Source organism: Argentina silus (genome assembly GCF_951799395.1).
Source record: "Argentina silus genome assembly, chromosome: 16".
Lineage (NCBI taxonomy): Eukaryota > Metazoa > Chordata > Actinopteri > Argentiniformes > Argentinidae > Argentina > Argentina silus.
The window spans coordinates 18375070-18389671 of NC_139670.1; the positions used below are offsets into that span (position 1 = coordinate 18375070).

General features: G+C 41.8%; 1 protein-coding gene across 1 annotated transcript; it reads right to left on the reverse strand.

Annotated features, from left to right (window-relative positions):
• Nucleotides 1-1478: 1478 nt before the first annotated feature.
• On the reverse strand, nucleotides 1479-3296 carry chrm3b (cholinergic receptor, muscarinic 3b; the record flags this gene model as incomplete). Its single annotated transcript, XM_083687194.1, has 1 exon — nucleotides 1479-3296. The coding sequence occupies one exon, from the start codon at nucleotides 3294-3296 to the stop codon at nucleotides 1479-1481; it is 1818 nt and encodes a 605-aa protein (XP_083543320.1).
• Between the last annotated feature and the right edge of the window lie 11306 nt (nucleotides 3297-14602).

Sequence of the window (14602 nt, forward strand, 5' to 3'; positions counted from 1 at the left end):
ATTGAAAATAAAAGTGCAACATAATGTGCTCTGGTCATGTGAAATCTTTGAAAGTCATGTCAACAAAACTGAAAAGCATCAAGTGAGTGAAAACAGAAAAACAATTGAGTGACACTAGTTTTGGTACAAAAAAAAGCCACTTCAAGTAAAATACCACACAGCTACCACACGCCTGATGTCTGTTTTGTTGAGCTGATTAAACATACAGTACTAGTCTAGTATACACAATTTCACAGCAACCCTGCATCACAGTGGATAGCTCTAGTGTTAATATTAGACATCCATTGAAGTGTTGTATACAAATGTATTATCCTTGTACATCAGTGGTCAACTTTCTGCTTCTGAAATTGAGCCAAAATGAATAATGAGACAAAAGCAGATTGTAGTTTGAAATGTTGCAGTTAAGACATTGATAAGACATCCGACAAGGCTAATGAAATAGAAATATTTCTTTCATTCACACTTCTGTTAACAGTCAATACCTGCAGTTCTACATCTTCAAAACAAAGAGAAAATCTTAAAATCATGATCATTTTCTGGGGTGTTTCAAATGATTTAAAGGCAAATTCATGGGAATAATTTCCTGGTGTTTCCACTAGGTGCTGCTGTTGCACCATTTATAATCTGATGACGACTGCGCCACAGATCTCTGTTTCGTAACCACTTACTATCATATGCATTTCATGTTATCATGTCTCACAAGAGACCTTTGAATATCTTAATGGTAAAAAATATTTTTAACGGTATACATTTTACTTTATTGCAATAACTTGTCCATGTACATGTGAAAAGCTTTGAGGACACATTATGTTTACAAAAAATATGAACAATCATTTATATAAACTGCATACATAAACATCAATTAAAGTATTGACACTTGTTTGAACCATGTAAATACCACCTCACATAGTTAATAGAATAAGCAGCTTTTACAACCCTGTGCTTACAACACTGTCTCACAGTGAGCAACATTAAAGACCACCACAATGGTCAGCACGTGTTTGTCAAATCATCACCACACAGAATAGCCAAACACGTTAAATAACATGGAGGGGGGGGGGTAGTTTTTTTTCGTTGAATGCCCAGTAATTTGAGTGTTTGTTTAAAAAAGAAATCCACCCCTATTCATCTCCAACTGATTAATCTCAATGTATCTGCCAACCTGAAAAGGCAACTATGTAGAATTGTTGATGTACAGTGTGTGTATATACAGGAAGAACTGGGCTTACAGTAAGAGATATTTTCAAACATTTGACAGCCCTTTCAAGTGTAAAAATATCCCACTGAACTTACAGATCTTCCGTTCTGTCCGTGCCACTGATAACATACTGTACCACACTTTGATCTTTTGATCTGCTATGGCAGGGATAATAATACAGAGACAGCTGATCAGATTTGTTCAACTTCACGGCTTTGTAGCATCAGTGAGGCGCGGGACCACAGACACAGTCATAGTTCTTTGTGTAGCTGCCTGGACACTACAAGGGGTCTTTTTTCCGAAAGGCGACAGACTGCCTCTGCTGAAACTGGGGCTTGTTGCGCTTTTTGTTGTCCCACTGGCACATCAGGATCATCTTGAAGGTGTTGCGGAAGGTCTTGTTGCACAACGCGTAGCACATGGGGTTGACAGTGCTGTTGACATAGCACAGCCAGTATCCCAGTGCCCACAGTGCCCTGGGTATACAGTCGTCACAGAAGGTGTTGACCAGCACCATGATGTTGTACGGCGTCCACGTGATGATGAAGGCGAAGAGGATGGCGCTCAGCGTCTGCGCTGCCTTCTTCTCTTTGACCAGAGACTGCTTCTTGCGCTTGGTGATCTGGGTTTTAGCCTTGGAGGCAAATCGCTTAGCCATGGCGGCGTCTTTAAGGGAGATGGGGACAGAGGGGGACTTAGTGACAGTGGGCACTTCTCCAGATGCTTTGTTTGCCGCGATGCTGGGCATGGACTGGACAGGGGTCTTGGAGAAGCGCTGATGGTAGCTGTTGTTGTCTAGCTTCTTCTCTCTCTTGCCCTTGGATGATTTTTTCTTGTTCTCCTCTACCGGCCGGAGGAGGTCCTTCTCGGACGCATCGTTGTCCTCAGGGGAGGTCAGTGGAGGGTCGTCCCCTGCCCCCACCTTCATGCTGGGCAGATTGACAACAATGGAATAGATAGTCCGAGACTCGGCCACCTCCTCCTCCTCAGAGTCAGACTGCTCCATGGAGGCCCCAGCCTCGTTGTTGTTCCAGCTGTCGCTGCTGCTGTGCTCCGGCTCAGCCACAGTGGTGGCTGTCGTCTTCTTGGACCGACTCAGGGGCCAGAAGCGGAAGCGACCACTGGCCTTCTTCCCGGAGCCTTTCTGCGCCGCCTGGTTGATCTCATAGCTGCTGCAGCTCTGGGAGCTCCCTGTCTGGGGGACCTTGGCTGCAGCTTCCCCCTGGTGCCCTGACCCGGTGCCTCGGAGCCCTGCCAGGTCTTTGGCTCGATTCTCAGTCTCCCTATAGATCCTCCAGTAGAGCACGGTCATGATTGTAACAGGCAGGTAGAAAGCAGCTATGGCCGTACAGAAAGTGATGATAGGCTCTGAGAGGAACTGGATGTAGCATTGTCCCGGTGGGACAGAGCGCTCCCCAACAAAGTACTGCCAGAAAAGTATGGCCGGGGCCCAGAGCACAAAGGAGATGGACCACGCCAGGCTGATCATGGTCAAGGCTCGTTTGGTTGTTCTCTTGGCTCTGTAGGTGAGCGGTCTGGTCACAGAGAAGTACCTGTCAAAGCTGATCACCAGCAGGTTCATCACTGAAGCGTTACTGGCCACATAGTCAATAGCCAGCCACAAGTCACACGCCCAGTTCCCCAATGCCCATTGGTCCATGATGATGTAAGTGGTATACAGGTTCATGGAGATAACACCGATGATGAGGTCAGCGAAGGCCAAGCTGAGCAGGTAATAGTTGTTGACAGTCTTGAGCTGCTTGTTGACCTTGAAGGACACCAGCACCAGGATGTTCCCTATGACTGTGACCAGGGACAGTGACCCGGTCAGGAAGACAATCAGGATCACCTGCCAGATGGTGTGACCACCCAGCGGGTCGTACGTCACCGTAGGTACCAGGAGTGTGCCGTTGGAGGCGCCACTAGTCAGATTGGCGTCCCTGGCAAGGTGGGAGTCGTTGTTCAATCGTTGTCCGATCCGTTCACCGGGCTGCGGCCACTGGCCCCCAGACAAGATGGCGGTGTCGGGGTAGGCTCTCATGCCAGGGGAGCTGTTGGTTAGGTACAGGCTTGGGTCGGAACTGGAGGTCAGGTTCATGGTGACGTCTTGGCATATTCTGTGGACAGATCTGAGAGAGTGTATCAATTACTGTATACATGTATTGGTCTACTTACAGTTACAATCATGAATAGAATTCTACAGTATAGTGATTTAGAGAAGTGATGGGTGGCCTGTTGTCCATAGGCTACGGTATAGTAGGTGTAGAAGATATGCTAAATGTGCTTTTTAATTAGTTGATGTTAAAAGGTGTTCTACTGTATATACAGAGTGAAAAGTTGAGGTGTGTAAAAGGCAAAATAAATCCCTTTATTTATATACTGTTTGACTGGGTGTAGTGTTGTGGGAGTTTTTTTCTTACATTTTACAATGAGAACGACTGTTTGGAATTAAATTAGGCAAATAACACTGCGTTGCACAGTTGATACCAAAGGCTTTAAACAGCAGACTCAGATGTGTTTATGTTGCTATTCCACAACTCTGCATGTTCCAGATTTATCCATTAATAATTCAGAGATAGAGAGAGGTGCTTCGCTATATGTTTAGTTTAACATTAGCTTTATAGTAGGTGTGTCTGAGATGTATTCCAAACTTTTCTTTGTGATGACATTTCTTCATGTTGGATTTACTGAAACAGCACAATGGAAAACCTGTATTCTAGTTCTAATATAGCAACGTGTAAATATTAATCCATAGCCTAAAATGTGTCTGGTGGATTTCATGGCCTGCCCTCTACTGAAATGCTGCTGACTCTCTCCAACTATGATCAGACAGATGGATGGTTATACCAGAGACACAGTGCTGGTTAGTCCGCCAAGTGTACATGTATGATATGTCCCATTTCGTGGAAATAAAGAGAGAGAGAAAGAGAGAGAGGGAGAGAACATAACGAGAGAAAAGCGCACACCATAGTAAGCCAAATCCGGCTCCTGCATTCTGTGCAGTAGATTGCATCACATTAGCTTGGCATCGTTGGGATGAATGAAAGAGAAAGCATCCTGTAAAGAGCCAGCACCTTCACCCTGCAGTGGCCTGGTTCCTGCTCCAAGTCCTGCCTCTACGGGCCTCTGTGCTGCAGAGCACAGCCATTGTGATGCCGTTGGGAGCTCCAACAATACAGGGGCAGCTGTCCAAAACGGTGGTGATTGAGTTATTTGCACACATCATGACATTACGTTTCCGCTCTCATAGAAAAGGCTAACTTAAACAGGACAAAAATAGACTTGTCTGCTCAGGGACTTTGACTGAGGGCTTTATCTGTCCCACATCAAAACAGTTGCATTATTTTTTTCAGCTCAAGAATATAATTGGATACTGTAGTACTAATCAACTAAATATTTGGACTACTCACTCTATAAATAGAGTGTTATCACTAGGTAGCAGGATGATTAGCAGGATGATTATCATCCAAACGTGTGCCAAGGTAAATTGAAAATTAATTTAAATGACTGCAATATTGAAGCCGCATTTTCTTCCTTTACCCTTTGGATGACACTGTTACATTTAGAGCGATGATGTGCTTAGCATTAGCCACTGCTGCTTGTGCTGAACTGAGAGACATGTTGAAACTCTGAGCCAAGCCAGGGTCAGGGCCACCATCTGAGGAGCTCTGTCCCAGTGCACTGTGGACACCGGGTGGCCAGGATCTCACCTGTCACCTGGTCACCTGCCTGGGTCAGAGAGCCACGGTAGAGTGTTAGCCAGAGCTCAGTGTGAGAGGGTCACTGGGTCCCCGAGTCCCAGCTCGGGTCCTAGAACCTTACCCCCCTCCTGCCACGGGTCGCCATCTGCTCAGCACCAAATGAGCCACCGAATCCCAGAAAAAAAATAATCCTCTCTGCCTGCACTGCTGTCACTGCTATAAATGACATGGATGAAATGGATAGCATTAGTACTCTTACATATGAGTACCACTTTCGGTAGGAGTTAGTCAAATTGATACTGAATGACTATAAAAGAAAAGCCACATTTTATGCAGTCACGGTTGGACATCAGCAGAGCGGGGTAAGACAATTAAAAGAAAAAGACTACATTACCAATAACTAGAGAGCCATAGCGGCCCCACTTGGTTCCCTCTCAAAATAATTTAAACAAAAGCCATGGCGCTCTCAGGCCCTGGATCTAATTTATCTCAGAGCTGCCGTGGATGCTGGGTAATTATCCCGGTGTTAGCCCAGCGGGGAGGATGTCCCGGAGCAGGGAAGGCCACTATGGAGCACAAGGTCACCAGGCTTGTTATGCCCGCGTCCAACCTGACACATGCTATCCACCCCTTTCCCTCCTCTTTCAGACAGCTCCCAGCATGCCTGAGGTGTGTGTGTGTGTGTGTGTGTGTGTGTGTGTGTGTGTGTGTGTGTGTGTGTGTGTGTGTGTGTGTGTGTGTGTGTGTGTGTGTGTGTGTGTGTGTTTGTGTGTGCTTTTGAAGTGACAGCTGGGTGACCGCGTCGCTGCGAGGAGCCAAAGTGCTCCTTACACACCACCGAAGTCACACTGTTGTGATGCATGCTGCAGACATTTCAGATAAAGATCATGCCACTAAAGATCATGCCACTGTTTTCACAATCAGTTGGAAAGGATTTGTTGTTGAGTGTTTCACTGTTTGCAACAGAAGCTTTCTTTATTATTTCACAGTAAACTGTAAAACAACTGAGTACAGAATAACTATCACCACAGAAAAAAACGATTGTAATCATTCCAAAATGTAAAAGTTGTTCTTCTTTTACAACTTTTCATGGCACACCAAGACAGGAACACTGATGAAGGGAATGCAAGGATAAGTCCCAAAGAAAGAAAAACACAAGAAAAAAACAGGCATTGTTTGGGAAGTGTGCATCTGCTCCAGAGACTTCTGACTAGGAGCAATTCAATTTCTCCAAAACAAGCTCAATTCAATTCATGCAAGCCTCTCCATTATTGCGTTTATCTATAAAAGCCAGCATGGGCTCGCAGGAAGGTTAGCCAGCAGCCCGCTCTATCCCCCCGTCGATACTCAGCCTGGAGGTGTTTCACTGCTCTGTGATTCCACGGTCCCCTGGCCTTCCCACAGCGTTGAACAAAAAGCCAACTGTCAACAAGCCCCAGTTTGTATTGAAATCCTCAGTGATTGAATCGTGCCTGCATTGAATATGAAACCAATTGTGCAGCGAGAGTACTGGTGAGGCATTACAAACAGAGAATATCAAAACAGATACATGTTTTTTCTGGTTATGAGGTCTTTTTGTGTAATAAAAATCTTGGTTGTTTCATTTGTCTTGACACTTGAATTGAGGCAACACGTCTTTCTCACACACACACACACACGGTTTCACCATTATTCTTAATTTAAGATTTTAAATTCGAGACAATAATACAGGTCTTATTCAAAACAAGTAATCCGCTATGAACAAATCAATATTAGGCACTTAAAGATACACACTTAATTTAGCTTTTACTGTATTGTAAGTCAAAGCAGTTTGGTTTCCACTCTGTAAGTATAATTCAATGAAATTACAACAAAATTAAACATGTATTGTTACTGGCCAAACCACTCAATGCAATTGCAGATGTATCACAGTGGAGTCCAAATGGCCTCACCAAACAATTACTCCTTTAAGTTATTGGAACGGCAATAAGAATCCTACAGACAGTGGGTTTTCAAGTTAATGTTCTGAGAATTATAATCAATCAGATTAGTCTGATAATTCAGATTAGACTGTTGGTAAACCTGCTCTAAAACTCAGACGTGACAAATGTATGTGACATTCTACTAAATATAGTAGTCCATTCATGGTGATCTCACTCTCGCTCTCTCTCTCTCTCTCTCTCTCTCTCTCTCTCTCTCTCTCTCTCTCTCTCTCTATTTCACACATGGCAGGGTGCTGTGAATGAGGTGCCTCTCACCTTGCCTAATCTATATGTGCCTTACCACAGACCAATGGACAACATAGACTTTTATTACTGGCTACAGATGAATCCATGTCATGAGCAACTGATGGCTGTTAGTTATGGAAGCATGGCTGGATACGGGCTAAGTGTGTTGTTTAGGGCTGGATCATTGTGGATTTCCCCCTTTACTTTTTACTGAGACCATCAGTTAACTTTGCAGTTACGTGCTGTGTCTAGAATGCAGGCAAGGGTTTTAATAGCCTAGTATTAGAAATAATTTAAAATACTTTGCTGTGCTGTGTTTGATTGATTTTGCCTGGCACATTAGAACCAATACAATAGTCCTAAAAGTGCCAACTCCACCTGTCTGCCACTCCAGGCAGGCTCAAGTGAACACTCACAATATTTGAAAAGTATTTCAAATACTTTTCCACTCAGGTCTGGTAGAATGTAGTGTTCATTAGCAGCATATACAATGATTTCAATGTAGGCATACAGTATGGTTTAAGGGTTGGTATTTTGTTCAACACTGATATTCAGAACAGTGTTAATGGATCGTTACTTCTCTGTTTTTAAGATTGTACTGTTTTTAGTAAATGGTTATTGAACCAAATGGGCATCTTGGGCATCTTGAAGGCCATGTATTTGATGAATGTACATACCCAGCAGAGGCCAAGTTCAGTGTACATGCTACAGACTGGGGCTATATTTCTTTCTCGGTGATAGGGGAGGTAATGGGGTTTGGAAATGATAATGCCGACCCTTAGTGACAGTAGGAAATAAAGCGTGACTCTGCATCATCTGTTAGGGATAATGTGGAGGAAATATTAGGCTCCTTAAACCATATCTCATCTCACTATTCCATGAACAGCTAGGAGAAATACGACATAATCAACAGTGGGTGTAGAGATATGGAATAGAGTATTAAATACACCGAGACATAAATTGTAATAATTCACCACTTTAAATGGTTGAATTCTCATGATTTTCTTGAGAGAGTTATAGCCTCTTGAGATGAGTTATAACCACAGTTAGCAATATTTTCAGTAATTTCAAATAATGCATTATACCTCTTAAAGGCAAGAGAAAACCATCAATGCCAGTATTTTGGCTTCAGAAGATCAAATTAGCATCACCCAAATATGAAATATTAGGTTTCTGTAATTCTTCAGTAGCCTACTCTTTATCTTAAAATCCATCCATGTCTACTCTCCCTCAAAAACTTTGTGATTTAAGAGGTTTCGGTGTCATCAGACATGCTGATGTAATACTCCAATAAGATGCTTGCTCTGGGTAGTACATCTCAGACTGATCAGAATAAAACAGTAAGAAAATGATGTAGCTAGTTATCGTGTTGTTAAGAGCTAGCACAGTGTTGTATTTTGCAAGCTAGAAAAACAACCTACAATTTGTTTGTTAACTTAGGACCTACATGACTAAAGAATTTTACAAAGTCACAAGACAGCTCCAAAGCAATTTACCAAAAATGTACCAGCATCCAACTACAACCAGAAATGCTGCATCCATCTACATAGGAGCCACTGTAGGCTGCTAACAAATGTTACAGCCAGCTGAATAACATAATCTAGGAGCGACTCAATAACAGCAACTGTCAATAAAAAATGCGAGCGACACTGACGCCCAGACGATCCTGTCAGTTTGAGAAATTGTGCTTAGCACAAAAGCTGCTTCTTGTTTCTTTCTGAGCATTTAAATTGTAAACAATGTAAAGAATTAAAGTAGGTAACCTAAATTTTACTCAGAAATTATTTGATATGGAAATCAAACTCACTTTTGTGGGACTTTAATTATTCTTTGATGGTATGCAGACATTTGCAGAATTATGCATGTTGCTGCAAATTGCTTAATAACAGGTTATGGACATCCAACGTAAAAAGTGTATTGGTGTTGACTAGAGTGAAGGTAGGTGCAATCAAACCCAAATAGAACATCTATCTGCATTGGTAAACTACCATATCTGCCCAACATGACCTAAATAAAGCATGTTTTTTTTCATCTCTATGTGTATCTCATTATAAGCAATGAAAACAACAAATGTCAGTTGAAGTCAACCAAAACATATTTGGAGCGTTCTCATAAAAGAAACCATGCAGGTCATTTAACGGTCCCAATGCATCAACCTTCCTCTCAGCCTAAAAGCTTTGTGCCTCTAAACATAGTAACACATAGAGACACGTTGATGAAGGCAAGGTATACCAGAAGTGACAACAGTGATTCTCAACAACAGTGAGTCTAGCGGTGTACAATCATTATTAACACACGCACACGCGCACGCGCACGCGCACGCGCTCGCGCACACACACACACACACACACACACACACACACACACACACACACACACACACACACACACACACACACACACACACACACACACACACACACACACACACACACACACACACACATACACACACACACTGATTACCACTGGAAGCGAATAGTTAAAGTATTCTGCAGCCATCCAACCCTGCTTGGTGGCGATGTGACGATACGCCTCAATGTTTAATTGAGACAAGGACATGAAGGTTATTATTCATAAATGAATTAGAGTCAGAGAGGAGAGGAGAAGGTAATATCATCCCCCGGCCTGGGTATACGGCCGAGACCCGGAGGTCTCTGTCATCAAAATGACAAATCGGCTGTCTCCATCCAATCACCTGCATGTGTTTGTGAAAGCCGGTGGATTGGGATTGCAGGCCCCTGGTTGATTGGCTATGTGGGTAGAGGATGGACTTTCATCTTGAGGAGAAGAGAGATGGCTAGCTTTTTAACCTTGTCGCTGGTCTAAAGGCCATGAGGGCATATGATGTGTAGGTCCACACTTCTAAAGGAACATAAGTCACTTCAGTGGCTGTTTTCAATTAGCAGGTAGCTACTGTTGTCTACCTCCGGCTCCTGGCAATTTCCTCAACATTGATTTTTGCTGCTGCAGCAGATATAGAATGTCACACACACACATATAACATGCACACAAAGCACCAGCACAAACACTCACTTGACAGGACTTTCAATTAATCTACACATTTTCTCCTCCAACGGCATGTTTATGAATGGATTTTAGAGCAATCACTTCTAATTAATGTGAACACATAAAGAACGCAGGGGGGTATGTGTTTGATGAGCTTTGATGTGTGAACATACAAATTCAAATCCATTTTTAGAAGGAATGTCACGATTACAACTTCTGTTATTGAATTTCTCAATGATAATATTGAAATGAAATTACAGTGAATGGTCTGGCGTCTGGAATATTTCAGCACAAACCATCAAAAAGTCCATTAACAAGGGTCAGCTACCCTGGCACCGATGGTAATATGTACTGTAATAATATCAATCTCACATCATTGATTGAATAGAGGGTCAGTTAGCCAGCAAACACACTGTATGAATAGTCTGAGCATCAAATTGACTGACACATATTGACATTCCTGACTCTGTATTCAGTGAGGTCTGCTGTTATTTCGTTCAACGCATTCCTGGTGCTCTATTGTTTTGTGAAAGGAGCGACTATCTTAACTACTATTTTGTCCTCTTTTGCAAATGGTTTAACTAATTAAGTCACTGTTCATAATATATGCATGAGTAGACAACCAAATAATGGGCTTCAAAGGACAATGGGCATTTTTATCACAACAGTAGAGTGATTTATATTTTCAATTATACATAAAAATTCCAACCTATAACAAACCAAACTTCAATTAAGTTTTAATAACCGCTTATAATATATGTTATTGCCTGTAAAACTATAAACGATCAATGAGTTAAGATCTAAATATTTCAGTTTCAACCCCTGCAATAGGTCATAATATATAAAAAGAGTAGGAAAACGTGTATTTCTTATCAATCCATTGAAATCGATTTTATTCAGAGGAATAAAATCCTCTGGTTGTACCTCTTTCCTCAAGAGATGAAGATTCCCATGGATACTACAGAGGCTAATCCCTGCTTTACAAAGGAGGGATACTGTCAATCTACACGCTCTACTGTTTAACCCACCTGTTTCAGTGTCTTTCTGCTACAAAGAAAATGCAGTGTGTTCAAACAGTCACACTCCTTTAATAGTTTCATCAGATCAAACTGGCTGTTTTCCTCTTTGTTTACAGCCAAACTGTCCGGGTGCACATTTAATTGGATGGAACATTGCAGAGTTTTAACAAGGAGTGGTACTGTATGCTGGATGTTAGCTAAGTGTCTGTTTTAAAGTCACTTCTTATAAATGTAGCTTAATTACAGTACAATCTACACAGTATAAGAGGGAAGTAAGTGCTTTTTAATTTTTTTTAAAAAGTCTAATTGAATTTTAATGGGCAACTTTTGCTTGGCAGAGCATAACTAATTAACTAAAAGATAAAAAATTCCTCTGCAATTTGTTTTCCCTTTTAAGACAACCTTCGACTGCATTTTCCAGATCAAACATGCAACACTCCAGACAATGTTTTTCAGATGCTTATAAAATCAGTTGTTCAGATCTGTTCCAAACGCTGTAATTAATGGGTAGCACTTTATCAAAGCCATGAAATGTGGGTAATGCATAACTGTTAAAGATAGGGTAGGCTGATGTTAAACGGTAGTGTTTATTACTATGTTATTATTACTGCATGATTTGTAAGTAATTACTACAATATAAATACACAATACTTTTCATTTGGCAACAAAAAAGATTGTCTTTTAGCCCAACATGGAGAGAGATATGAAGAAAAAGTAAGATGGAGACCGGCAGGTGGTGAACAACACCTCAGCCAGGGGAAACAACCGGTGAAAGACTGATAGGCTTCATATCCAACTCTGGAAATATGTTTTGCTGAAAGGAAAACTAATTTGTGTTAACAATAATTGAAACTGATTAGGTGAAACATATTTCACAGAGTCAAGTTATCCCAATAACTTGCTATAACTTTAAAAGCATACAATTACAACATGCTCTCATTCATTTACTACTAAGCAGCTGCACACTTAAATCGTAAACAGATGGAGTGGAGTAGAATGATCAGGCAAACCAATACAAACACACCTATTCCCCTTGTTTCTCTCTCTCTAATTCTCTCTCTCTTTTTCTTGTGTCTTTAAATCTGAATCATTATCTCAGTGCTTCCAGTGAGTTACTTTCCCACTACACACAAGTGGATGCAACGTCAAACAAATGCTTCAGTCTCTCGTTTCTTGAAAGGGATGAACAACTACTATACCCGAATGACAAAAATGGCCGAATGGCCTGCATTAAACAAAGCGACAAAGTGCTGCTCAACAGATTTTGGAAAGAAAACTGAACTTTAATAATTTATCATAGAAGAAAGGGTATTTATCTTGCAAATTGTTGGTTTCGAGGCAGTTTGGCGGTGTTGTCAGTGCCATGCGTACTAACAATGACAAAGCTAGAGCATTTCATGTAGAGAGCTACATTTATATTATTTATTTACTAAATGTGCTAATTGATATTAGATTCCATTGGGCCTCATGCAGGAAGCGATATACGAACACATTTCCCTTATTTTAGTTTGAAGGTCATCAGCTGCAACATGCCATCTCTCCTGGACCTGTTCCACTCCAGGACCAGTAAGAGAGCAGGAAAGATCATAGCTGACCCTTCCCATCCTGGTCACAACCTCTTCCAGATACTTCCATCCAGCAAAAGGTTCCGGTCAATCAAGACTAAAACCTTGCGCCACCTGAACAGTTTCTTCCCCATGGCAGTGGGGCTCACAAACAAGCCCCCTGCCTCTCACTGACCCTGGGACTTTCACCCCCCCACCCTGTCACACACACAATGCACTGACAGTGTAATTTAGAATTATTTCAAATTATTCTAATTTATAGTGTACATGCCCCATAACCATTTCACAGCCTCTAGCCTCATTGCCACTTAGCCTCACACAGCCTACTAGGTTTATTGTTCTGCTGCTCTTTTTTGTAAATTTGCAAATTTGTTATTGCTATTTTGTTAATTTATTAATTTTGTAAATTTCTTATATTTGCTATTTGTTTTTTATGTCCATGCACCAACCTCACCAAGTCAATTTCCTGTATGTGTAAATATACTTGGCCAAATAAATGAATTCTGAATTCAATGTGAGTGCTTCAATGTTACTTTATTCCATAAAGCCAAGGCCCTTCTTCTAGTGAGAGTGAATCACTGCCAGCGCTGTTGGGGGTAGGTGAGCGTCGTGTCAGGCTCTCTCTTTAATGAAATATCGCAGCGGGAGTCGTTTACCACAGAGTGACATATAAAGATACAACACAGCTCTCCACTCAGGAAGTGCAAATATCTACCCAGAATGCCCCAAAACTAAGACATATCACATTCTTCACAGTCTTTCATTTTGTCCTCCACCTCCTGTTCAAACTGAACCATTCATATGAGCGTGAAAGTCGATGCATTCCAAAAATGCCCCAAAATTCGCTTGTCAAATCTGCAATTTTACAGTAATGTTGTTTCTCTGACAAGACCCTGGAGCTATGGATTTACAACACTCTAACCCAGTTCTGCGGCCTTACACTCTTTCTACTCTTGTAAATGTACAAGTATGTATGGTTTCAGATCACATGAGCCACACATGACAAACAAAACACAGAACTTTGCACTTGGAACTGATACACAAACCTTTCCTTGGTGTTTAAAGTCATGCGGTGCTAACAGCAGAGGATGGCGTGATTAATCGCTCAGTGACTGTGACAGCCCCCCCCCCACACACACCTCAGCCCCCCCCCCCCAGATTGGAGAGTGCATCATGGTGAACCCACCTCAGACAAATTGAAAAATGACCAGATCATTTGACTGACAGTTGACAGTGAGATGTGATTAAACAGGCAGGTGTCTGATGTGTGGCAGCTGCAGGGAGCCTCTTCAACTGACATCTCCTGGTAAAATGAGAGCGCATTTGCATATCTGATAATGATTTTAGATGCATCCAAAGTAATCTTGTCTGTTTGATGGTACTGCATGCAAGTATGCTTGAATATTTCTGGTAACAACATTGAAATGAAGCAATCATTGCATCACTAAAATAATGTTGTTACTGGAGTATTACACAGATACAACTTCATGTAAAGTGTTATCCTCTATATTTCAGACATGAATGTCAGCGAGTGTGCCTCTGCTTCCTTATCATGGTTGTGATGTGACACACTCCACCTGTCATGGCAACCAATGCCCTGCTCCAGCAGCTAGCTGGTGGTTGTTCTTTCTCTCCAGATAAACACCTAATCCTCTTCCTGCTGTGATCTTATACGCCATGGAAGTCACACACTGCAGGAAACACAACTGGAAATTTCAGTTGAATTGAGTCCATCTTAATGCAAGGATAATAGTTCATGTAATTTTGGAGTTAATATCTTTGTTTTTATAGGGTCTCTGATTTGCATAGGAATCAATTACACAATGTGTAGATTAGGATGTCACTTCCAACTTGACTAATTTTCTCTTGATCCTAACAGTCCCTCCCAAGTCCCTGCCAGTGA